General features: G+C 42.1%; 1 protein-coding gene across 2 annotated transcripts; it reads left to right on the top strand.

Annotated features, from left to right (window-relative positions):
- TARS3 (threonyl-tRNA synthetase 3) lies at positions 1–24,163 on the top strand. 2 transcript variants are annotated; one of them, XM_065411650.1, is made up of 19 exons: positions 1–300; positions 2,070–2,111; positions 3,533–3,723; positions 4,344–4,467; positions 5,978–6,099; positions 7,668–7,785; positions 9,392–9,456; positions 10,996–11,074; positions 12,577–12,723; positions 14,529–14,627; positions 15,025–15,191; positions 15,849–16,011; positions 17,231–17,368; positions 19,482–19,559; positions 19,662–19,762; positions 21,064–21,168; positions 22,853–22,925; positions 23,475–23,589; positions 24,015–24,163. In XM_065411650.1, the coding sequence occupies exons 1-19, from the start codon at positions 1–3 to the stop codon at positions 24,161–24,163; spliced, it is 2,376 nt and encodes a 791-aa protein (XP_065267722.1). The 2 variants fall into 2 exon arrangements, with proteins under 2 accessions (XP_065267722.1, XP_065267721.1); XM_065411649.1 differs by having other exon boundaries at positions 1–261; positions 2,022–2,111.
- Positions 24,164–26,161: the final 1,998 nt, after the last annotated feature.

The following is a 26,161-nucleotide window of genomic DNA, read 5'->3' on the forward strand; positions in this document are numbered from 1 at the left end:
ATGGCAGCCGCCGCAGAAGCCATCGCCTTGCGCCTGGCCCGGCAGGAGGAGGAGATCCGCTGGTTAACAGCCGAGATCGGCCGCCTGAAGGAGCAGGAGCCGGAGCCGGAGCGCGGCCCGGGAAGCAGCAGCCCGGAGCTGCACAGGCTGAGGGCGGAGAACGAGAAGCTGCGCTACCGGCTCCTGCACCTTCGGCGCAGCCTGACAGCTGAGCTGGGCCGCGGGGAGCAGCGGCGGCCGGGCCCCGCAGGAGCCAGCAAGGTAGCGCGGGGAGGGAGAGGCAGACCCCGAGCCTGCCCCGTGCTTAGCCCTGGGTGCCGGGCAGGGGCCTGCCTCGCATGTGGAGCGTGGAACCGATGGGGCTGGCGGCCGTGGGGCGGGGCAGCCCATGGGGCTGGGCTGGGCGGCCGTGGGGCAGGCGGCCTTGCGGTTGTCCATCTGTCGTGGGCGGCCTGTGGGGCAGGGCGGTCTGGCAGCTGGGGGGGCTCAGTGACATGAACACCAGTAACTATCACGCAGTCTCCCAAGACTCTTTAAAATTTCCCTTGTTTTAATTTGGGTCACTTTAAGGTCCCCCCAAGAGATCAACTTTTTCTTTTGACAAGTGCTGAAATGCTGGCGTGGCCATTATGTGGAGGTGGAGAGTAGCTCCCTGAACCTGCACTGAACATGGGTCGGTGCCAGGAACTTCTTCCTTTTTTTTTTAAATGAACTAATATTTGCTTAGTGTTTGTGGTTTGTTCTGTGCTTTGAAAACGTGAGGTGCTATACAGGTGCTAAGTATCATTGTTCAGCAAACTGGTGTAGTGCCTTGCTGGATTAGGGCAAACTGTCTGCTACTCAATCCAGGTAGAATTGGGGTTATTTGGTAGGTTGGAGGAACGTACTAGAAGAAGTGGCAGATGTTGATACAAGCTGCATCCATAAGGAGAGTTTACCTGCCTTTTGTTCAGGTTCACAATTTGTATGTCCTATTAGCTGCCCTGCATGATCCTACATCCTCAGGTAGCAGTAGTTGCCAATTGGTGATACTGGAGTCAGTGACTTCTTTAGGATAAGGACCTTGCCATAGTGATTCACATTTCTGTGATTTTGAGACTAAGTTATTGCAAACATGTTCTTCATGCACTTATCCTTTATGATCACTCAAACTTCAGCAGGGACAGACTGTAGCAATCCATTTGTGTTGTTGCAGAGAGCAGATTACACAGGAGCTCAAATAGCTGTACTAGCTCTCAATGAATTTCCAGATGGAATTGAAATATAGAGCCTTAAATAGGTTACAACCTAGTTACCTCATTGATATCCTTCTCTCTTTATGATTAAGTGATCATATTAAGTGTCAAGAGGCCTCTGCTGACATCAGAGCTTTGCTGTCCAAACATGTAGTAATAGACTATGCTCATTCCCACAGGGTTTACAGTCTAAAACAGACTAGAGGGTGGGAGGGAAACTAGATGCAGGGAGGTGAAATTACTAGCTCAAGGTCACACAGCAAGTCAGTAGCAGAACTGGAAATAAAACCCTTGTCCTGAGTGTAAGTCCATTACCTTATATTGTGGACCACAGTATCTCTCTATAGTCAGCTTGTTTTCAGTGTGGTCTGAGTTTGGAACTGGTTTCTTTTGTTCTCTCACCAAAGCCTGATTTTGTTGCTCTTCAGACTTTTTTGTTCTCCAGTCTTTTTCCGGGGAGGATTTTGTTGATATGTTGTAGCAGTGAGAAAATTCCAGAGGATTTGGAAAGATTCTATCTCTTGGACACTGGGCCTGTTATTTTCCTGGGCCAGTGGACATACAACCAGAACATTGTATAGACAGGCACAGTTTTTATTTATTTGTTACAAAATGTCTTTCAATTTCTTCTGATAGGCTACACCCCATGACTTCTTTAGCCCATCATCAGACTATGTCCCTTTTCTGAATATTCTTTCATTGCTGTATATCTATCTAAATCAAGTGCCTGCTATGTATTGTCCCAGTAAACATAGTGGTATAACTTTTTTTTTTTTTTTTTTTAAGAATACCTCCAATGCAGGCCTGACTGCCCAAAATAAGAAGAAAAAGGAGAAGAAAAAAGAAAACGAAGTTGTGAATGGGCTTAGGAATGAGGTAAGCAGATATTTTATAGTGCACAAAAGAAGAGTCTTTGCTAGGTTCAGAGCTGGTCCTCCCCTTTGTCACGCCTTGTGCCTCATCAGTAAGGCTGTGAGTCTGTCACGGATTCCATGACTTCTGCAGCGGCTAGTGCTGGCTCAGGGGAGAGAGAATTCTAGCAACTGGCTAAGACTTGCACACATTCTTAATTTTACACACTCACTAGTCCAGAGGAGGGCAAACTACGGCCCGCGGGCTGGATCCCACCCATCAGGATTGCCAGCCCCGTGGCGCAGCGAGGCTAAGGCAGGCTCCCTGCCTGCCCTGGCCCTGCGCCATTCCTGGAAGCAGCTGGCACCACGTCCCTGTGGCTCCTGGGGGTGGGGGAGGCAGAAGGCTCCGTGCACTGCCCTCGCCTGCAGGCACCGCCCCCCCTGCAGCTCACATTGGCTGGGAACAGGGAACCGCATCCAATGGGAGCTTCGGGGGTGGTACCCACAGGCAAGGGTAGCGCGCAACAGAGCTGCCTACCCCACCCCACCCCACCCCCTGGAGCCACTGCTGGACATGCTGGCCATTTCCGGGAGCGGCATGGGGCCAGGGCAGGCAAGGAGCCTGCCTTAGCCCCTCTGTGCACCACTGCCACCCCAGAGCCGCTCGAGGTAAGTGGTGCCGGGCTGCACCCTGCACCCTGATCCGCTCCTGCACCCCGCACCCCCAACCTCCTGTCCTGAGCCCCTGGCCGCACCCTGCACCCCTCCTGCACCCCAACCCTCTGTCCTGAGCCCCTTCCTGCACACCACACCCCCTCCCGCACCCCATGCTCCCTCCCACACCCAATCCCCTGCCCCAGCCTTGCATACAATTTCCCCACCCAGATGTGGCCCTCAGGCCAAAAAGTTTGCCCACCGCTGCACTAGTCCCATTGAATTCAGTAGTATTGCTTACAGTGTATAAAGTTAAGCATGTACAAAGCTGTTATTTTCAAGATAAGGGTTGAAGTGCATATTCTTGTCAATATTTACCAAGAGTCAGAAAGGTTTCATCAGCTATAAGTGTGGCAAGGGGATTTCGGCAGCTGTGAGTGATACTGTGGGGGAGTGGTATTTGGTGAGCAAAAATACAGGGGAATGCTTAGTGGGGGTGCTGACAGAGACCCCCCCACCCCTCCAGGATAGCCTTGGTGAGGGTTGGATTTTAGAATATTTCAATATTAATCTGTGTAACAAACTTGAAAATGGCCATGATAGTTATTACAACCTGACACTTTGGGGGTTGGAAGTGTTTATGAATGTACTTATGTATTTATTTATATTTCAGAAGCAGCTGGAGACACCAACAAAGATCAGATGTTGTATAAACATATAGTAAATTAACCTCCCATTTGTGTTCTCTTTTAAAAATAGTTTTGTGACTGCTGTGTGTGATTCTTACAGCTGCAGTGTGAGCCAAGCTTCATAGACGACAGGCTGAAGCATTATGAAACACTGAAAAAAGAGCATGATGCCTTGCTTGCTTACAGAGCAGCCAACCAGAGCAAGCCTATAAAAGTGATTCTGACTGATGGTAAAGTCATTGAAGGGGAATCTTGGCAAACGACACCATATCAGTTGGCTGCAGGAATTAGGTAAACTGCAGGTGTAAATGTGTTTTAATAAATGGTGGTTTTGTTTATTTTTTCCCCTCCCCCCTCCTTTGGAGCTAGTTGATGATATAGGTTCACTGAGTGGATGATTGACTTTTTTTAATATTTGCTTTGCCTTGCTTTCATTGTGGAAGCATTGATACAGGTCTTGGACTTAATGCAGAAATCACTGGGTGTGGTTCTTTGGCCTTTGTTTTACATGAGGTCAGACAAGATGATCATAATGGTTTCTTCTAGCTTTAAAATCCAATGGAACTGTCAGCAATTAACTCTGACTTGAAATTCAATCCTAATTAATGATAGAATATGGGATTATTATTCAGTAAGCAGAGTTCTCATCCTCCCTTAACCTCCAAATCCTTCCTTCAGGAGAGAGTAAGTCGTCATAGGGTTTACAGTCTGTAACTCAAAAGTGAACTGGGTTTGAAAATGTTTTAAAAGTCTATAGAGGCCAAAGGGCCAGATTTTGAAGGTTATTCAGGTGCCTAAAAATGTAGACAAGTGCCTAGTAGGATTTTCAGGAACACCTGGGCACCTAAATGCCTTTTAAAAATCTGTCCCAAAATGCCTTTGATACGCATGTTATTACTTTTATTTGTTAGTCGAGGACTGGCTGATAATGCAGTAATAGCCACAGTGAATGGTGAATTGTGGGATCTGGATCGTCCATTGGAGGGAGATTGTTCACTGGAGCTGCTTACATTTAATAATGAAGAAGCTCAGGCAGTAAGTAAACGGTCTCTTGATTTTACTTGATTAAAGAAACTAATATCTTGAAAAGAAATCTCCCTTTTATTATCTTGATTTTCTTTTTTAATAAAAATCCTGAACATTAGTAGTCCTCGGTATAGTTCAATATATTGTATACAACAAAATTATTGTTAAATGATTAGTCAAGTGACAAATAATTGTGACTTAACCAGGTATATTTCATATATATTATATATCTGTTATTTCAAAAGGGAATTTATGGATAAACACACATTTTTTGGACTCATTTCTTTCCTCCTCTTTTAGCTAATGTATAGAAGTTGACTGAAAACAAAACAAAAACTACCTAGATTTGTATGTTAAGTTAAAAGCAGTTTGGTATTTTAAAAATGCCTCTAATATATGTTGTGGATGAAGCATCTAAGGGTTTGACCCTGGGAGAACAGTGGTAGTTAAGGTTGCTCAACATCTCAAAAGATCAGGTCCTAAATGCGTTAACATGTGGGGCATCTTAGGCTTTATACAGAAATCTCATCCTGATACAGAATTTGATCTATGAATAAAATATGTCTGCTTGAGCCTGCAACACTTCAGTAACTTCAGGCATGTGTGTATCGCACGCAGTGGAACTATGTGTGTGCATAAAGTTATGTGCCTAAGTTATTGTGGGGCCCCAATTCTGCAAAGATTTAGGAATGTGCTTAACTTTATGTACTGTGAATAGTCTCATTGATTACCATATAGGACTAATCACAGTGCAATGCACTGAGTGCATAAAGGTAAGTCCGTGAATAAGTCTTTGTAGGATTGAAGCCTAAATTCAAAGCAGTTCAAAAGCTAAAAAACTTGTCATTGTGTAAGTGTCTCTATCAAATGTCCTCAGATAATGCGCATAATGGCATTTATAATAGTAAGACTGCTGTGTATGTGATCATTATTTGGGTATAAATTAAAGTTTAGCTGGCCAGAAATCAGCCTATTTATAAATGAACAAAACACAAGATTGTTGTGGCCAGGGCCAGCTCCAGCGTTTTTGCTGCCCCAAGCGGCTCTACCACCACCGCTTCAGTCTTCGGCGGCAATTCTGCGGCAGGTCCTTCCCCCCGAGAGGGACTGAGGGACCCTCCGCCGAATTGCTGCCGAAGAGCCGGACATGCTGCCCCTTTCCGTTGGCCGCCCCAAGCACCTGCTTGCTGCGCTGGTGCCTGGAGCTGGCACTGGTTGTGGCTGAATCACACCAGAGGTCTAATCTCTAAGCAAATTAGAATAAAACAGGGCCACAATGGTACAACTACTATCACGTTGTTAAACCAGCATTTATCAGATACAATTATTTGAATCTACATTAATCATCTAACACAGTAGAAATAAAGACAGAAACAGCATTTCCTGCTTAGAATTTAAATATCGTGGCTTCATCTCAACACTTTTCTTCGATAGAAATGCCCTGCTTTTTTAAAAATTATGTAACACCAAGAAGTCATTGTCCTGTGACCTGCTTTTCTGACTTATTATTCATTTATAGGTTTACTGGCATTCAAGTGCTCACATCCTTGGAGAGGCCATGGAAAGTTTTTATGGAGGCTGTTTGTGCTATGGGCCACCTATTGAGAATGGATTTTATTATGATATGTACATTGAAGACAGGTAAAATGTCACAGATGTCTGTAAACATTTTGGTTTTGACTTCAGTACTTAAGGTTTAGTTATGCTGAATCAGGTTTTTACCTGCATATTAAAAAGAAAGTAAAGTGGATCCATTTTTTTTTTATTTATTTAAAACTGACAGGTTAGTCTTCTCTTCATGGCAATTTTTGGAAGAAATAGTTATTTCTGAAGTTTATTCCTATCAGACTCCTCCTCAAGACTTACAGTTACTGAATGTTTTGTGGAAGAAAGTAGAACTTTGGGATAAAATTGACTAAGGTGCCTAAGTCACTTAGGCGCATAAGGTTTCAGAGTGGTAGCCGTGTTAGTCTGTATCAGCAAAAAGTGCCACAAGTACTCCTCGTTCTTTAGGCGCATAAGTCCCATTTTCAAAAGTGATAGGCCCTTGAGGGCCTAAGTCTTCAATGACTTTCAATTAAACTTTATCTCTTATATCATGTTTGAAAATGGGACTTCTGCTCCCAAGTTACTTAGGTGTTTACCCTTTGTCTAATCATTGTTTGCAGTTATATAGTTCCGTCTGCTTTCTATCTCTTCGCTGTGTATATATAGCCAGGCAAAACTGAGAACCTGAAATCGGCTAATAGGATGTCTCTTCAGCTGACTTGGGCCACATGTAGCTTTTCAGTGCTGGCCCATGTGTTGTTAAAAGTCAATAGTAAAGAATTTTTTTTTGCTTGTGCCTTTCTACTCCTTATATGTAAAGTTGGCCTAAATGTTTTTTCTCTTTGTTTTGTTTAACCTTGGAAATGTCATGAATCTCAAGTTGTCTCCCCTATTCTTTCCTGAAGTGTCTGTTTTCTCAATCCTCATCTGGAAGGGGGATAGTGTTGAATCTTTTGCACAGAAAAAACTCTTCTTCTTCCATGTATTTGACAGGAGTTTTGAGTTAAGCGTGATTTTTTTTTTTTTATTTTTTTTATTTTTTTTTTTTAAGCCTGAATAAACGTCAGGTGCTTAGGTCTCTTGGGCCTGAGAAATTGTAGTGTAGACATTTGGGCTCTGGGACCCTGTGAGGGGGAGGGTCTCAGAGCTTGGGCTCCAGGCCGAGCACGGACATCTACACAGCAATTTTTCAGCACCACAGCCTGAGCCAGCTGACCCGCGCCAGCCGTGGCCATGCTGTGAGACTTTTATCCCCATGTAGACTTATCCTAATGCACTCAGGTGCCATGAAGATGGGATCAGTAAAAATAAATAGGACAGTTATATAACAGTATATATTCTTTTGAGGCCCCAATCCTGCAAACACTTATGCATGTGTTTAACTACTACATCGAGTAGCCCATTGATTTCAATGGGACTTCTAACAATAATAAAGTTAAGCACGTGCCTAAGTGTTTGCAGGACGGGGGGCCTGAATGCATAGTTGTATTAAACTAAAGGAACCATTGTAGTGATTAAATCAAAGGAGTCCACTCTCCTTACAAAAAAGGAAGTAAATGAATATGGTTTCCCTATGGCATTTGCGGGTAATAAATTGTCCTAGTATAGTAAACTTTTTTGTTATTAAAAGTATAGTAACTTTTCTCTAATGTTTTGTTTAGAGGTGTATCTAGTACAGAATTCCCTACATTGGAGAACACGTGTAAAAATATCATAAAAGAGAAGCAGCCTTTTGAAAGACTAGAAGTCAGTAAGGAGATACTACTAGATATGTTTAAGGTAATTCTTTGGAGCTACTATAAGACTTGGAGAAATGAGCATGTAAAAATGATTTTTAAAATAGAATTTTAATTCATTTGGATAATATTATGATTTACTACTTTTTCTTTGTCCATCTGTACAATGGGTATTAATTACCAGTCTCTTGGTAGTACACCTCTACCCCGATATAACGCGGTCCTCAGGAGCCAAAAAATCTCACCGTGTTATAGGTGAGACCGTGTTATATCGGGGTAGGGAGAGGAACCGCTCCCTGCCCCAGCTCACCTCCACTCTGCCTCCGCCTCCTCCCTGAGCGCGCCGTCGCCGCTCTGCTTCTCCCTCCCTTCCAGGCTTGCCACGCCAATCAGCTGTTTGGCCCGGCAAAGCCTGGAAGGGGGGGGAAGAAGCGGAGCGGCGGCGGCGCACTCAGGGGAAGAAGCGGAGATGAGCTGGAGTAGGGAGCAGTTCCTCTGCACCCCCCATTACTTGCTGTGACCCTCCCCGGACTCCGCCCAGCTCACCTCCGTTCCGCCTCCTCCCACGAGCGCGCCGCAGGTCCGCTTCTTCACCCTCCCTCCCAGGCTTGCCGCGCCAATCAGCTGTTTGGCGCGGCAAGCCTGGGAGGGAGGAGAAGCGGAGCTGAGCGGCGTGCTCATGGGAGGAGGAGGAGGAGGCGTAGTGGAGGTGAGCTGGGGCGGGGAGCGGTTCCTCTGCGCCTCCCCCCCCTTACTTGCTGCAGTCCCCCTGCCCCAGCTCACCTCCGCTCCGCCTCTGCCTCCTCCACCCACGAGCACGCCGCTCAGCTCCGCTTCTCCTCCCTCCCAGGCTTGCCGTGCCAAACAGCTGATTGACGCAGCAAGTCTGGGAGGGAGGAGAAGCAGAGCTACGGCGCGCTGGTGGGAGGAGGCGGAGCGGAGGTGAGCTGGGGTTGGGGGGGGGCCCAGGGAGGGCTGCAGCAAGTAATGGGCGGGCGCAGAGGAACCGCTTGCGGTAACACAAATTTGGATATAACAAGGTAAAGCAGCCCCGTCCCCTGGAGCACTGCTTTACCGCGTTCTATCCGAATTCACGTTATATCAGGCCGCATTATATCAGGGTAGAGGTGTATTATGTTTTTAATATTTTGTAAAAGCACTTTGAGGTACTTGATGGAAAGATGCTATAATCAGCATACACCCAGACAGATTAGCTATATCTGTCTGATTGTCCTGTCTTCCCTGTATGTTTTATAACACTGTCTTCTTTTGGAAGGAATGTCAGGCTTTCTCTGCTATGTGTGATTATGTCACTCTTCAGTACAGGGGTTCTCAAACTGGGGGTCACGAGGTTATTACATGGGGGGTTGCAAGCTGTCAGCCACCACCCAAAACCCCGCTTTGCCTCCAGCATTTATAATGGTGTGAAATATATTAAAGTGTTTTTAATTTATAAGGGGGGGTCACACTCAGGGGCTTGCTATGTGAAAGGGGTCACCAGTACAAAAGTTTGAGAACCACTGCTTTAGTAGTTTTAGTGCCTTCTAATGACACAAATATGAGTGCTACCATTATACCAGAATGTCATTGTAGTTGTTGATGTTAATGAAGTTCTAGTTCCAGATATCTGTTTTTTCTCCCCCATATAGTATAATAAGTTTAAATGTCGTATCCTGAATGAGAAAGTTAACACGCCGACTACCACAGTGTACAGGTAAAAATATACAAGAATACATATATTATTTCATTGCTTAAAAAACTATACACTGTAGTTTTATAATCAGACAGTAGAAATTTGGGCAGACTTCATCGAAATTGAAGGAAGAAATTATTTTCTCTACATTTATTAAACTAACATCCCAGACTTCGTGAAGGTTCCCTTTTTTTAACTAGGGCTCTGATCCTACAGATACTTGTGCACATATTTAACTTTAAGCACATGAATAGTCCCACTGAAGTCAATGCTTAAAGTTTAAGCACATATGCAAGATTGAGGCCTAGATTTGCAATTGGTGTTTGTGCATAATTGCATCTTGTCTTCAGGGGGATGACACATGCTTCTCAAAATTACCTCCTGTCTTCATTGGTAGACAAAGGGAGCATGCCCACCCTTGTAGTAATTGCCTCCCATCTGAGGGAGAAGAATAAAACAAATAGTCACAAGTAGAATTTGAACCCACTAGCAGTAACATTAACTATTAGCATGGTGTTGGATGTGAATCCTGTCCAGTTGGGGTTGTGGAAGGCAAAGTTGGTTGGAAAATGGCAAAACCTTTTTTTGTCCATTTTGTTTAGATGAAAACTTCCTGACCAGCTTTTGTGGGAGAGTTTATAGGCCACAGGATGTCCTAGATCAGTGGCGCTCAACCTTTCCAGACTACTGTACCCCTTTCAGGAGTCTGATTGGTCTTGTGTACCCCCAAGTTTCACCTCACTTAAAAACTACTTGCTTACAAAATCAGACATAAAAATACAAGTTTCACAGCACACTATTACTGAGAAATTGCTTACTTTCTCATTTTTACCGTATAATTGTAAAAATAAATCAATTGGAATATAAATATTGTACTATACACTAAAATGTAAGTACAAGTGATTGTATGAAATTTTAGTTTGTACTGACTTCACTACTGCTTTTTAGGTAGCCTGTTGTAAAACGAGGCAAATATCTAGATGAGCTGATGTACCCCCTGGAAGATCTCTGCGTACCCCCAGGGGTGCGTGTACCCCTGGTTTAGAACCACTGTCCTAGATGGCATCATTAGGTAGTTGAGGGTAGGTGCTGAGTATTGCCCAAGAGTCAGCTCTCATTACTTGCTGTGGCCCTCCCCGGGCCTCCCCCCCCCCCCCCCAGCTCACCTCCGCTCTGCCTCCTCCCACCAACGCGCCACAGCTCTGCTTCTCCTCCCTCCCAGGCTTGCTGCGCCAATCAGCTGTTTGGTGCGGCAAGCCTGGGAGGGAGGAGAAGCGGAGCTGAGCGGCGTGCTCGTGGGTGGAGGAGGCAGAGGCGGAGCACTTTACAGTACTGGGTCCTAGTATATTTCTGAGACTAGAGAAATTACTGAGAAATTCATGCTGCACAATTGCATGTAAAACACACCTCATAAATTTCTGAGCACTTACGTATAATTATTGTCTTAGTAGATGTGTGCTAGCCACTATAACTTTTCTTGTACATTATTACTGACTATATTTTAAAGAGTTGTAAAATGTTAGGAGTAAAATGGTTTATGTCAGAATTATTTTGTTGTAGGTGTGGTCCATTGATTGATCTCTGCAGGGGCCCACATGTGAGACACACTGGAAAAATTAAAGCCTTAAAGATTTTTAAGGTAAGAGTAAAAATTTATAAGCTTTCAAAGTAACTAGAGCAGGGGCAAGATTGAATTATACTGATGTGTGTATTAGAGGGTTTTTGTTCCCCCCCACCCCCCGAAATGCCATAGACTGGGGTCTACTATGTCCTTTTTTTTTTTTTTTTTCTTGATTGTCACACCATCAAAGCCATCCTTAATGTTCCCCCCTATGCTCACCCTCAAATAAAATTACTGATTACCCTCCTTCTGTCCTCCCTGCCCCCCAAAAATTAACTGACTCTTGTCCATCCTGATTGCACTCAACTCTGTAGTGGTGTAAATGAACAGGATCAACTCATTTTTATAGATTTTTAGTGTAGCCATTTGTTCGCAAAGTAAGAAAACATCCATGTTTATTGGTACAGAAAACAATGTTTTGCTCTGTCTTTTCTTTATTTTTAGATCCCATTAACTTGGCCAACTGCTGGCCAGCTGAGCCGATGAAACTGACACATGTGCATCTCAAGGCCACCCCGGTCTGCTACCACATGTTGTCCCCACACCCTCTGTCAAGCCCCCAGTGAGCACACTGAGCTTGTCTCCTTTGCACACCACAAGATCCCTGTAGAGTGGGTGACCACAGGACCTATAGTTATATTTTTTCCAAACCTGGAATGCTTGCCCTGGGTGGCTTGAAGGGGACTGTAAATAATGTGTAACCTGTAGGAAAAAATCAGTGACCAGCATCTGTTGATATCTGTTTGTTTTCAAGGCTATCTTTTCAAGGAGACAGTCTAGAAATTTATTTTTGTAAATGAAAACTGAGAATCATTCATGTTTCCAGGCCCCTCAAAGCATGGGGCTTACATAACTGCTAATGCTGGCTTAGCTTTCTGTACCTGAAAGTACTGCTTCTTTAAAGTGACATTCTGCACAAAAGAACCAGAATTAACTTGTGCAGATGCTTCTGGTAATTAGGTAATATAAGTTACTGGCAACCATTAATTGGTTAATTTGGTTGGGTGGTCAGAGTCCTTGATCTCCTTTGAACATTCAGCATCCTTTTGTTCAGTTAACTTTGTGCTTGAGATCTTTGTTGTTGTATTTAAATATTCAGATTAAGTGTTCAATCCTCAAAACAGTATCAGTATTTGACTGTGAAAACGAGTTGTTATTATGTTTTCTTCTGTTTTCTACTGTCTTACTGCATCATGTTGTGAAGTTACAGCATGTTGCTTTACATTCATCTGTAATGTAATGACATGATACAAGTTAAAATAACGTGGCCAAGTACAACAAATACATGATTAGAACAATTATTTATTTTTATGCATGCTGTGTTACTATCCCAACAAAAAAGCAGTGCATACATTTAACTGCAAGTATCTTTGTCTTTTAAACCAATATTGGATGACTTGACAATTCTTTTCCCAAGAAGCAGTGAGATATGGTAATTGGATTGCATTATCATTTATTCTTCCCCTGCAGCTGTTTGTATAATACTGTTTTTAAAAAATGTTGTTTTTTTTTAACATCAGAATTCTTCTACATATTGGGAGGGAAAGGCTGACATGGAAACATTGCAGAGAATCTATGGAATATCCTTCCCTGATAACAAAATGATGAAGGAATGGGAAAAATTCCAAGAGGAAGCCAGAAATCGGGATCATAGGAAAATTGGAAAAGTAGGTACTGTTGATATTTTTATTACTCTTAAAGGGCATTGTCCTGGTAGTGATCCAAAATATATTTCTTTCTCCCCAAAAGACCCTCTGAAAACTGAGTACTATTAGCCACCCCCAAATGATGGCTAAAATTAATTGGGTGACCCATTAACAAAACTAAGAGACTGACTTTGCCATTGCAGATATTATGCATTCTTCATCATAAAAACATAGGAATTAGAGATGACTAGTCAGGCCACTTAGTCTATCCCTCTGTTCCATATGGGTTTCTAATGGTGATTTTCTTCCACTACTTCCTTTATAACTAATCCATGGTCTAATGGGTCTTGTTGTTTTTTGTTTCCTGACATTCATCTTAAATCTTCCTTTGCTTAATTTAATCCTGTTACTCCTATTTATTCTCCCTTGGACCACCCTAAATAATTGTTCTTTCTCCTTAGTGTTCAAACCCTCCTCTGTCCCCTCCCCACATACCCACCTATGGTTGCCTTCTAGCTAGGCTATACATACATAATTATTTTAATTTCAGAAATCATTCCTTCTCTTGCCATATCATCCCTCCAGTTTTCTGTTGCCTGCTTTCTTTCTGAATCAGCATGGGATTAAAACTGACAAGAGTCCTGTTCTCTGAATCTCCCAGATGACAGATTAATCTCCTAATACCTAAAATATAAATCAGAAAATAAAGTGTGAAGCAACTATTTGATGACTTAGATGCACATATGTGCTACGAATAATTGAACTCATTAATATATTAAACTGAAACTTGTTTACTGAGAAGTATACACGCACTGAGTCTCCATAAATCCTATTTATGCCTATATATACCTTGCCCAAGCTCGCTCGCGCTCTCTCTCTCTCTTTCTTGTTTGTACTCAACCTTGCCTAAATTCTAGCCTGTAAACTCCAGGGGCGGACCTGACTAGCTATGTTAGGAACCCTAATACACCAGTGAGAATTGTACAGATAATAAACATGATCTGTGTTTGATCACATTTCATATTAGGATTCCATTTATAAAGGTTTAAAGGGGTTAAAAGATCAGTAGATGTCGTAAGTATGTTCCAGGCATGAGTCCTATGTGTGTTACAGATGGTTATAAGCACATCAGTAGAAGTTGTTATAACTATATGAGCCACATATTGACTCTATAACAATAAAGTAACCATGCATTACAACACCTTGGTCACTTATTAACCCTTTATAAACTGAATCTTAATATGAAGTATGATTTTTTTGTTCAATATGTATTTACATTAGTTTCTTTCCCAGTTAAAAATAGATGAACTGGTGTAACATGATACATAGGATACTAAGAGAGGTTCTTCAAAGAAAAACGTACAGTACTAGATCCCCACTCTTATGCCCACATTCTTAGCACAGGGTTTTGACAAACTTTCTACTTGCTCAAAACCCTGAGCCATTAAACCATCTCACCAGTGAGTGGTGTGTGCCTGCCAAACGACTTTTTTCCTGCACTAGTGGGTAGGAGGGTTGAACCTACTGGTGAGACTGTTTTAAGGGCTCAGAATTTTGAGGAAATGTGAGATTAGTCAGTTACACGTTTGGAGATGGGTCTCTAGTCACATGCCTTCTGAAAATCAGAATTACTGGTAAATTATTTTCTCAACATTTTAAATCTTGTTCTCTTCTGAAGTTCTTATTGCTACATTCTAAAAATATCATTCACTGTCTCTAACAAGGAGTCTTAACACTCTCAATTTAAAAATAGTGATTTGAACTGGAAAAAACATTCATGGATACAATTTAAGTGGGCTTACTGAATTCTACATTTATTTGTACAGGAGCAAGAACTTTTCTTCTTCCATGATCTGAGTCCAGGAAACTGTTTTTTCCTCCCCAAAGGTGCCTTTCTTTATAATACACTCATGGATTTTATACGAGTAAGTGGGCATGTCTTAAAATTTCTAATCAACATAATTAAACATCTTTCCTTTCTCTTGAAGATGTGTTGCTTTTTTCAGACTGGCCTTAACTCAAATGACACATTTTTGGGGTCCCTTCCAGCCCTACATTTCTATGATTCTTATTGATCCAACTATTGCATTAAGGCACTCCCACACAAAAAAATGTGTGCTCTGGGTATATAGTTGTGTACAGATATACTGAAACTTTAGTGAGGTTGTATAGGGTAACTGCAGGAAGAATTTTATCTTCAATAAAGATCTATTGTAATTAAGGATTGCAGGATCAGGCTTTTACTATATGTAAAACACACTCTCTGTAATTTTTTTTTTTTTTTTTTTTTTTGCTGCATCACCTTTTGGATTTATTTTCTAGGAGGAATATCACAGGCGTAATTTTACTGAAGTAGTATCACCTAACATCTACAACAGTAAACTCTGGGAAGCATCAGGTCACTGGCAGCACTACAGTGAAAACATGTTCTCATTTGATGTTGAGAAGGAAACATTTGCCCTTAAGCCCATGAACTGTCCAGGACATTGGTTTGTATTATCTTTCCTATTTTCCTACTTGTGAAGTAATGTTTTGAGGTTCAGGGAAATTAATATAGTAATGCACTGAAGTTAATATATAGTAAAACCTATACAGTAGACAACCCTTATAGGGCAATCAGCTGTCCTCAGCGCCTGTCCCAAGGTATCTTTAGAGAGCTTGAGTACAGTTCTGCTCCTGTTTATTAAATACATGTTTAGGGGGGGGGGGGAAAGATATAATTTGCAACTCTTGGGTTTTTTTGCAGTTTGTTTAAAATTTACATTGGATATGGATGGGATGATCTCATGGCTAGAGAGTAGGACAGGGTGCAGGAAACCACTGAGTTTAACTTCAGCTCCAACAGAGACTTGGCTCTGTGGTCTTTGTCAAGTCACTTTTTTCTGTGGCTCATTTTCACTATCTGTATAATGGTTGCTATACTTGCCTACCTTTCAGGGGTGTGGAGAGAATTAATTGGTAGATTCTTGAAAAGTGTTACGTAACTGATAACATATTTATCTTGTTTTTTCTTTGACTGGCCTAAGCTGATTTAGTTCAAAATGAATCTTTTATCTTGGGCCTTGTGGAAGAATATTAGCATGTAAAAGAAGCCAAAGACTGTTGGGTATAAGTTTTCCTGCCTAACTATACTTTGTCTCTTCTAGCTTGATGTTCGCTCATCGCCCGCGCTCATGGAGGGAAATGCCTATTAGACTTGCAGACTTTGGGGTTCTTCATAGAAATGAACTCTCGGGGACTTTGAGTGGTTTGACTCGAGTCAGGCGTTTCCAACAGGATGATGCACACATCTTTTGCACAATGGAACAGGTGAAGAACTTTTCAGCCTTTATCTTCTCTTGGCATGTTATGGTGTAGCTTAAGTGCAACATTTGTTGCTTTTATTTCATCCCTATTGCTAGGTTGCTTCCTTCTAATTCATTTGGGATTCAGTATGTCTTAGATTTCTATATAATTGCTTAAGTCAGTACCCTATCCTGCTTAGTGTCTACATCAGAAATTGCCAACAGCATAATGCCCTGATGTTTTATTAAGTTTTCCTTTTAGGGCATAAATGTTGTTTATTTGCAAAGGAGAACAATAAGTATTTGAGATGTTACTGACTGTGGGTTATTGAGTAGGCCTACCTGGAGTTGTATATCTACAGGAAAAAATCCTATACAGGATCTTACTTTTACGTATCTTGACACAAGGATATTGAAGCAATAATGACAGAGTCCCAAGCAGGGCCGGCTCCAGGCACCAGACAACCAAGCTGGTGCTTGGGGCGGCACCTGGAGGGGGGCGGCGCTCGGGCCGCCGGGGAGAGCGGGGCCACAGCCGGGCTCGCCGCCCTCCCCCCGGCGCTCTGGCCGCCCTCCCCCCCCCCGCGCCCTCCCCCCGGCTGCCGGGGTGAGAGCGGCGAGCCCCTGCCGGGGCTCGCCGCCCTGCGCTCTGGCCACCGGGGCTCGCCGCCCTGCCCCCACCGGGGGCGGGGGGAGAGCCGAGCCCCCGCCGGGGCTCGCTGCCCTCCTCCCAGGGCTCCGGCCGCCCTCCCCTCCGGCGCCCTCCCCCCGGCCGCCGGGGGGAGAGCGGGGCTCGCCGCCCTCCCCCCCCGGCGCCCTGCCCCGGGGGGGGCGGGGGGGGGGCGGCGGCCGGAGGCTTTTTTGCCTGGGGCGGCAAAAAAGCCAGAGCCGGCCCTGGTCCCAAGAGATCAAATAACAAGGAAAAAAGTGATATATCATGAAAAGTGGTATACCAATTAAAAAAGTGGTATATCATGGCGATGTTCTCCACTTAACTATGCTGAGTAGTATTTTATTCCATGAGTGATCCCAAAGATTTCAGTGGGGAGTAAATTAATACACTGTGTGAGAGAGAGTGGTAGAACCTGGCCTCAAAATCCCAGGCCTACAAAACATGCTTCTGATTCAGAAAAAATAAAGCAAGCCTGATTACAGTGATAAAACAATAGTAATGATCAACCAGTTCTCCATGGCAGCATTTTGATGTTCTGTTTGTCAGTTGATTTGTGTTGCTTAAATTTCAGATTGAGGAAGAAATGAAAGGCTGTCTGAACTTTTTGAAGACAGTTTATGCAGTGTTTGGTTTTACCTTTCAATTGCATCTTTCTACAAGACCTGAAAACTTCCTAGGAGAAGTAGAGATCTGGGACCACGCAGAAAAGGTAACGCAGGATGGTACTTAATACTTCCATTCACAGAAATTTAATGCATTTTAAGATGGGTAAATGTATCCATCTCAGAACAAAGAATGTAGGCCATACTTACAGGATATGGGACTCTTTCCTAGGAAGCAGTGACTCTGAAAAAGATTTGGAGGTCATGGTGGATAATCAGCTGAACATGATTTCCCAAAAGAGTTAATGTCATCCTAGGATGCATAAACAGAGGAATCTCGAGTAGGAGTAGAGAGGTTGTTTTGCCTCTATCTTTAGCACTGGTGTGACTACTGCTGGGATACTGTGTCCTGTGTGGTGCCCACAATTTAAGGAAGATAATGAAAAATTGGAGAGCGTTCAGCGAACAGCCATAAAAACATTTAAAGGATTAGAGAACATGCTTTAGAGCAGTGGTGGGCAACTTGCGGCCTGTGGGCCGAAGGTTGCCCACCACTGATTTAGAGACTCAAGGAGCTCAATCTATTTAGTTTGAAGAGGAGTTTAAGGAATGACCTGGTTACAGTCTTCAAGTATCTACATGGGGAAAACGTTAAATAACGTGTTCTTCAGTCTAGCAGAGAAACGTATAACACGATCTAATGGCTGGAAGTTGAAGCTAGATAAATTCAGGCTGGAAATAAAGCATAATATTTTTTAAAGTGAGTAATTTAAGCATTGGAAGAATTTATGAAGGGTCATGGTGGATTTTCCACTGCCAATTTTGAAATCAAGATTGGATGGTTTTTCTAAAATATATGCTCTAAGAATTATTTCAGGGGAAGTTCTATGGCTTGTATTATACAGGAGGTCAGACTAGATGATCACAATGGTCCTGCCTGGCCCTGCAATCTATGAAACATGCAACTGTCTAACGTCCAGTCTTGCAAACCTTCAGTCATGCTGAAGTGAGTGAGATTACTTACACAAATAGGAGGGTTTGGTTTTTTGTTTTTGTTTTTTGGTAGGACTGGGCTCTAAAATCTGTACTTGATAGATATGCTTGCTGAGAGATGTGAAACACTGACACAATAAATCTCCTGATTCATATAGTTTCTTATACATACCCATAGCTTGAACTGACTTTCTAACAGAAATTTCTTTTTGTTAATCTCCACTCACTCTATAGATACAAAAGCCAGGATTTAAAGTAATTACCATATATACTCGTTCATAAGCCAGATTTTTTTAGTAAAAAAGGGAAGGACCAGAGAAGGGGGTCGGCTTATGAACGGGTATAGAGAGGGAGAGGTGGGACACAGCCCCTCCCCCCAACAGAGGGAGCAAGGAGAGGCAGCACAGCCAGCAGAGCCAGAAGGGAAGAGGCGGGGCCAGAGTCTCTCCACTTCTGGCCACGCTGGTCTCCCCCCAGCCTCTAAAGCAGCTGCAGCTCCGGGGCTGGCAGGCTGCAGCCGTGCCACTAGGCCCCACTCCCGGAGCAGGCTGTGGCCGCACCGCCCAGCCTGCTGGAGCAGCTCCCGCCAGATCAGAGACATCCTCCCCATATAATGTGGGAAGGGCTGGGATGGGGAGAGTGTGGGGGTCCCAGGCTAGGGGTGGGGTCACGTGCGGGGTGGTCACAGGGGTTACTCCCCTGACTCCCAGCTTCTCCCCCCCCCCCCCCCCAAAAGTTGCTGTCCTGGCCCATCAGGGTAAGCAGCTGGCGTGCTGGAACACTTTGTTTACTTAGGTTTACCTCTGTGCCTGCGGACGCTCGAGGTAAACAAACCATCTCGGCCCACCAGCGGCTTATCCTGATGGCCCGGGAGCCAAAGTTTGCTGCCCCCTGAATTATAGGGTCAGCTTATGTACGGGTTATAAAAAAATTTCCTTTTTACTTATCCATCTTGGGGAGGGGGGGGTTAGCTTATAAACGAACCGGCTTATGATCGAGTATATACGGTATGGTTTTTTAGCTGTATTACTTCAAAACTCTTTATATTGCTAAGATATTTGAGTCAGTCCTACCCATTTTCTTAGTTTGTATGACTTAATCTTTGAAGTACAGTTCTTTCCCTCACTTTCCCCTTCATGGGCAGCTTTGGTAGGACTGTGTTAAAGAAATACAATTTAAAAAAAAACTGTAATGTTTAAACTTCATCTTTATGATTTTTATAATTAGCAGTTACAAAACAGTTTGAATGACTTTGGAGAGCCGTGGAAGTTGAATCCAGGAGATGGAGCATTTTATGGTCCTAAGGTTAGTAAATTCATCTGCAATGAAGCTCTAATGCAGCTTTGTGGGTGCATAATAGAGTAACCAAAAAAACAGTATATAGTAACTAAGGCATTTCCTTTGCAGATTGATATTAAAATCAAAGATGCTATTGGCAGGTACCATCAGTGTGCTACCATCCAACTTGACTTCCAGCTACCAATCAGATTTAACCTTACTTATGTTGGGTAAGTGCTTGAATTCTTAATCTGTCAACTATATGACAGATAATTTTTTTACTTTCACTGTTTGTAGCTCCCATTAAAAATGAGTTAACCAAAAGCAGTTTAATTATTTACTGGCCTCTGGACAAGCTGCTGACCTACCACTAAATGCCTAGGTGCACTAGTGGGACAAGAGATCCCCAGCAGTGGAAATAAGTACTTGGACTGGGCCCTGAGCTGAGAATTTCCCCCCTAATTTAGTAGTGTGTTCAACTGCTCAGTTTCATTGTAAATGTAAATGAGCAGAAAAAATTGATAACTTGTCTGTCTGGTCTGCTCTTCCTGAAGAGAACTGAGTACATCTGACCTTAGGTAGCCTTTCCCTTATTTGGGACAGACACACTAATCAATCACTATAGTCTGATGCCTCCACTGAACACATTAAGTTAACACATTAAGTTTACACATTAAACTATCAGCACCTTGCAGGATTGCATTCTTGACACAGTAACAATTTTAAAGTAAAGATCAGATCAGCTGGGTTATCCTTGATGGAGGAGCATAAATCATACATGAACAATTCTTTTGGAGAAGGGAAATACCATTTTTGGTTTCCAACTTGAGAGAAGAACACTTTCTTGTTGAATAAACAAATTTGTGACAGTCATGTTGTCCTTGGACAAGTACTTCCATTAGTTTTCTGTTTTTTTTCCTGGTTTGCCACATTTGATTGTAATTTCTCTCCCCTGACTTTTTTTTAATAAAAAAGCAGGATCTTTGTTTTGGATTTGATCTGCTCTTGCTACTTATTTGTCATCTGAAATCCCAATTGTTTATTTTTCACAGCATGATAATCATCACAGAAACCAAAGGATTGAAGTTTCAGATGGGAAATAAGCAGTAGGAATAGGGGAGATCCTAATGAAGATTATATGTTAATGTAAATGTCAGTAAAAATGAGTGGAAAGAAGTATATCAGAGATTAAGATATATAGATGTGGACCTGAGTCATAGAGTTGGAATCTGAATCCAAGTGCACAGTGGTTTACAAAACCAGGGTTTTCTTTTGTGTCCATTTCTCATTATATGTAGGCAGGATTATTTCAAACTGCTTTGACTATCAATTATTTTATGAATGTCAGTATGTCACAGTAAATTAGGAGTGAAAGCTGTTGGATTTCATGCAATTAATAACTTGCTAATATTTAATATTTTATTTATATAAAAAGCAAAGTAGAAGATGGAAAAATGACAGTAAGCTTAAATGTGCGCTGATTAAGGTAAATGTCTTAATCTTCTTTCTTTCTGTTTTTCTTTCTTTGCAGTAAGGATAGTGATGATAAGAAAAGGCCAGTGATCATTCATAGAGCTATTTTGGGCTCAGTGGAGAGAATGATAGCTATTCTAGCAGAAAATTATGGAGGAAAATGGTATGTGACACATGTACAGTACTAAGAAACAATTAGGAACGTAGCTAGAAAATACAGAAACTTCCTAATAGCCAACACATCATAATGCAAATAATTCACCAAGACTCTTAGCAAAAGTAGCACAGGCAAAACAACCAAAAGGTGGAATGTCTCACTGAGGCCTGAGTGCCATAAAATCATTAATATAATGGTTCATATTTAAAATATTAAGACTTCTGTATACAGTAGACAAACTCAAACAACATAATTATAGACTAAGATAAAAGATTAGAAATTCAGTTTTACAAGATTATAATAAAACTAGTACAGTAAGACCATATTATTAATATGGCAGTTGAAACGTTTGCAGAATACATTTTATTCACCCTTCATTATTTAGCTTGCAGATTCATTTTTTATACTTATATGACTGTTGTACATATATAGATCCATAAATTAGAGAGTCTTAACATATATAAATAGTGAAAGCTGCTCCCTTATTCATGATTAATATCTGAAAGATAACTTCTTCATGAATTGGTGATAAAGAAGTACCATTGAATGGAGGGGGGCAGAAAGGGAACAGATCTCACTCATGAACATACAGTCCACCTATTATTTTAAAAGTATAAAATAAAGGAAAATGGCTCGTGTGGAAAAATTAAAATGCAGTCTAGTTATGAAACCAAATGTGTAATTTGGAAAGGAACAAGAGATCAAAGTTGTGTATATATCTTCATGCCCTGTGGGTTTGTATCCCGAGCTCATTCAAGGGATTCCAGACTTTTATCTAAGCTAGTTGGGTACTGAAGTCACAAGCAGAAGTGCAAAACCCAAGGGTGGTGGTGTCACTAGAATATTTCCTTCAGAGAATGATACCTGCAAGTGATTTCCCTTTACACCGTAATATGAATTGACTCCAAAGCAACCTGAAAATGTTGATTATACGGTAACGTTTTCTCTTTTTTAACAACATTAACACGAAAGTAAATTTAAACTTAAACTAGTAATCCCTTTCCATATTTTTTTCTATTGTTCTAAGGAACAGCGGTGCATATAATATTCTGTAGTGTCCAAAGATCATCCACTGTTTGTTTGGAGACAATTAGCCACAACAGAGGTGGATTGAATTCATGACATTATTTTAGTTTTAACAGTCAATTTCAGGGCTTCTGTTTATTTAACCCAGGTCCAAAATTATTCATTAATATATTATGTTCTAGGTCAGGGTTCTCAACCTTTTTCTTTCTGGGGCCCCGCCAACATGCTATAAAAATGCTGTGCCACAACAACTGTTTTTCTGCATATGTAAGCCAGGGCTCGCCTTACGGGGTAGCAATCAGGGCAATTGCTCAGGCTTTGGCTTCAGCCCCAAGTAGTGGGGATTGGGGCCCTGGGCTTCAGTCGCATGCGGTGGGGCTTTGGCTTTCTGCACTGGGCCCCAGCGAGTCTAACTCTGGCCCTGCTTGGCAGACCTCCTGAAACCTTCTCGCAGCCTCCCAGGGGCTTCTAGGTGAATTGGGCAGGATAAAGATCATGCCTTAGCCTAGATGTCTAATTAAATTTTAAAATTAAATATTTTTGAAAATTATTCAGCTATTCTTAGGGCATATAAACACTGGCATGAATGGAAGGTGTGTGTTTCGTGTATGTGTATATACAACATATTTTTTTATATAATTTTTATTTTTGTTATATTTGCTAGGCCTTTCTGGCTCTCTCCTCGCCAGGTCATGGTTGTCCCTGTGGGGCCTACTTGTGAAAAATATGCTCAGCAGGTAAGAATAGACTTCCTTTAAAAAATAGAAATAAATTTTATTTTATCAGCTATTGGATAACCTATAATTCCATCCTAGAACAAACATGTAACCCTTAGGAAATATAGACATGCTTGGCAGAGATGAAAGCATTATTGTCGTAGTCTTTATTGCTTTCTAAAATTGTCATGAATCTAAGGGGACATGTAATTCCTAAAAAAATAACGTTCTTTGGGGCTTTCTTGCTGCTTAGGCTTCAGGAATTCTCTAATTTAAGAAAAAATAACATAGCCCTAGAGTAGCCATCTTGTATATTGTAATCCGTGTTTTATTATAAAGTTGTCTGTTAAGCTAACAGAATAAATTTGCCCCAATCCTGCCAAGTACATAAGATTTGTATAATTTTCTCAAGTGAATAGTCTCTATGATTTCAATGGAACTCTTCGTAAGAGCATATTTATGCATACTTAAATGCTTTGCAGAATCAGCGTCATGATCTCTGAAATATATATATAATATTATATAATATAGTAATATAGTAATATTAATGAAACTTTAACTTTCTTTTAGGTTTGCCGTGAATTTTTTGAAGCAGGATTTATGGCTGATGTTGATCTAGATCACAGCTGCACATTAAACAAGAAAATAAGAAATGCACAGCTTTCACAGTATAATTTTATTTTAGGTAATTGTGTATTTAGGTTTCTGATCATTGTAAAAGTGTTTTCTTTTTTAAATTTTCGTTATAAACTTCAAATGCTGGCATAGAGTTTGATTTTATTTTAAATTTCATAATGTAAGCAGGAGATTAAACAGATTTTAGCAAATTAGTTAAAGAGTTAATTTGCAAATTAATTTTAGCAAATTAGTTTCTTTTCACATATTTTTTTTTTTTTAAAAAGAGTAAAGGAATAGGTATGACTTTAAAATAGTTTTATGTTTAAATGATAGGGCATACCTTCTTGAATGTGTGGAAAGGACTAAGATATGGGGCTGGAGTGGTGACCAGCATTGGTCCCAGTGAATTTTTCTCTAGTAGTTATTTACTCTTCAAAAGTTACAAGCTTGCTGCAAATCCATTAATGTCTTTCTGCAATATTCTTCTTGCAGTGGTTGGAGAAAAGGAAAAAGCAAATAATGCTGTCAATGTGCGAACAAGAGACAATAAGGTTCATGGAGAGATTTTGATAACGTCTGCCATTGAAAAACTAAAGAAACTGAAGAAATCACATGCTTTATATGCAGAGGAAGAATTCTGAAATTGCTGCTAACTGGGAGCCATGTTAACTCTAAATGAAGCTGATTATTTTTCCTCTTCTCTCTAATACTGTTGTGCTTATTTGCAAGGTCTTTGAATTAATGCACAAAAATGTAGCTGATGTGGGTGCTTTTGGGATAGTGTGAAGGACAGATGCAAACCTTGGACTCCTCAAACAATCACATGAATCCATAGCAACTGGAAAATTCCATTTAGAAAAAAAACCCTACACCTATGCTACAAAATGTATTGTTTCTGCTATATAAATAAAGCTGGGGCTCTATTAAAGTGATCAAGAGAAAAACACTGGAAAGTGTACTTGCTGCTACTGCTAAAAAACTTAATCAGATAGTCAAAAGTAGCTATGTAATTTACTTGTCTGGCATCAGAAACTTGGCAGCTTGTAGATGAAATTAAAATGCTCCTCATATATTTGTTTTGACATCAATTTTTCTCAAATATTTTTTGTTTGGGCCTGTCTAGTTCCTACTGGACTAATGTCTACAGGCCACACTCGTGTTGGTACTATTGTTGTAAGTCTCTGCAGAAAAGACAGGCACTGAATGGGCATTAAGATTGAATAGCCACTTATTTCAAAGGTGACCACCTAAAGATAGGTTGAAATATACTGCCTAAGCAATGTAGGCTGTTGTCTGTAGGGTTCTTGTTCTTTGAATACATGGGAAACCTCCATTTACAGTGCTGTAAACTTGGCTCCTTTCACAAGTACTAAATTCACTTTTAAAAGACTTAATTTAAAAAAAACAAAACAAAAAAACCCCAACCCCTCCATAGAATGCATTGTGGTGTTTCTGCTTTGTTTGGGCAGAAAAATACGTTGAAAAATCTGTTACATGTAAATTTCCTTAATTATTTTATCTTTACAATACAGTTTATTGGAAACATCAGCCTAGGTGTATGTTGAATCTAAATTTGTACTTTTAATTGCTCCATTTTGTAATTAGATTAAAAAGTTTACTGTTCCTGGCAATTGAATAAATCTTCAATACAACAATCTGTTTTGAGATGTTTATTCTCTGTACAAGTCTAATGATCTTATTTCATTTTCTTTTATATAGTTGTTTCAGTAACGTGGCTTGTCTAATTTTTGTTCGCTAAATTGCACTAAACCAATTGTCTGAAGCAATCTAAATTAGGTACACTGACTTACATAATTAGTTACCTGACATCTTAAAAAATGAAGCAGAAAGTAGGATTTAATGTATAAGTATTTTACCTAAACAGAATATTCAAAGTTGTTAACCTTCTGTCCAGGGCCGGCTCCAGGCACCAGGCAACCAAGCACGTGCTTGGGGCGGCACCTGGTAAGGGGCGGCCAATCTTGGGGTGGCGGGGGGCAGCGCGGCTCAGCGGGGGGAGGTTCTGGCGGCGCAGCGCTCGGCAGAGGGTGTTCGGCGGCGCGGCGCTCCGCGGGGAGGGGTTCGGCAGCTCGGCGGGGGGTGTTTGGCGGCGCGGCGCTCTGCGGGGGGGGGCTTCAGCGGTGTGGTGCTCCGCGGGGGGCAAAGGTGTTCGGCGGCGGTTTCGGCGGTGCGGCGCTCCACGGGGGGTGTTCGGCAGTGCGGCGGGGGGGGCGGCGCGGCGCTCGGCGGGGGTTTCGGCGGGGGGTGTTCGGCGGCGCTCCGCGCGGGGGAGTTCAGCAGCACGGCGGGGGGCGGCGGCACGGCGCTCGGCGGGGGGGGTTTCGGCGGCACGGCACTCGGTGGGGGGGGGTTTCGGCGGGGCGGCGCTGGGGGGGTGTGTGTTACGGTGGGGCGGCGCTTTTTTTTTTGCTGCTTGGGGCGGCAAAAAAGTTAGAGCCGGCCCTGCTTCTGTCTGACATTTCTGCACCTTTGAGTCTACTCTTTGGGCCCAGTCCTGGGAGTCCTTGAACATGCAAAATTGCCTATACTAGTCTGGCCATTGAAGGACACAATTTCATCTGTATAGAAAGAGTCAGTGCCTTAGAGTAGCACAGGTGTATGACAGGGGTGTTGTGCTA

The sequence above is a fragment of the Emys orbicularis genome, chromosome 10 (genome assembly GCF_028017835.1).
Source record: "Emys orbicularis isolate rEmyOrb1 chromosome 10, rEmyOrb1.hap1, whole genome shotgun sequence".
NCBI classification, from domain to species: Eukaryota; Metazoa; Chordata; order Testudines; family Emydidae; genus Emys; species Emys orbicularis.

What these genes read in the sequence shown, in the direction of transcription:
- TARS3 (XM_065411649.1), top strand. Translation starts at nt 1, where the DNA reads ATGGCAGCCGCCGCAGAAGCCATCGCCTTGCGCCTGGCCCGGCAGGAG. An exon ending in ATGAACTGTCCAGGACATTG is followed by an intron (nt 15,192 to 15,848) that starts GTTTGTATTATC and finishes TGTCTCTTCTAG; the next exon opens with CTTGATGTTCGCTCATCGCC. An exon ending in ACAGTATAATTTTATTTTAG is followed by an intron (nt 23,590 to 24,014) that starts GTAATTGTGTAT and finishes TTCTTCTTGCAG; the next exon opens with TGGTTGGAGAAAAGGAAAAA.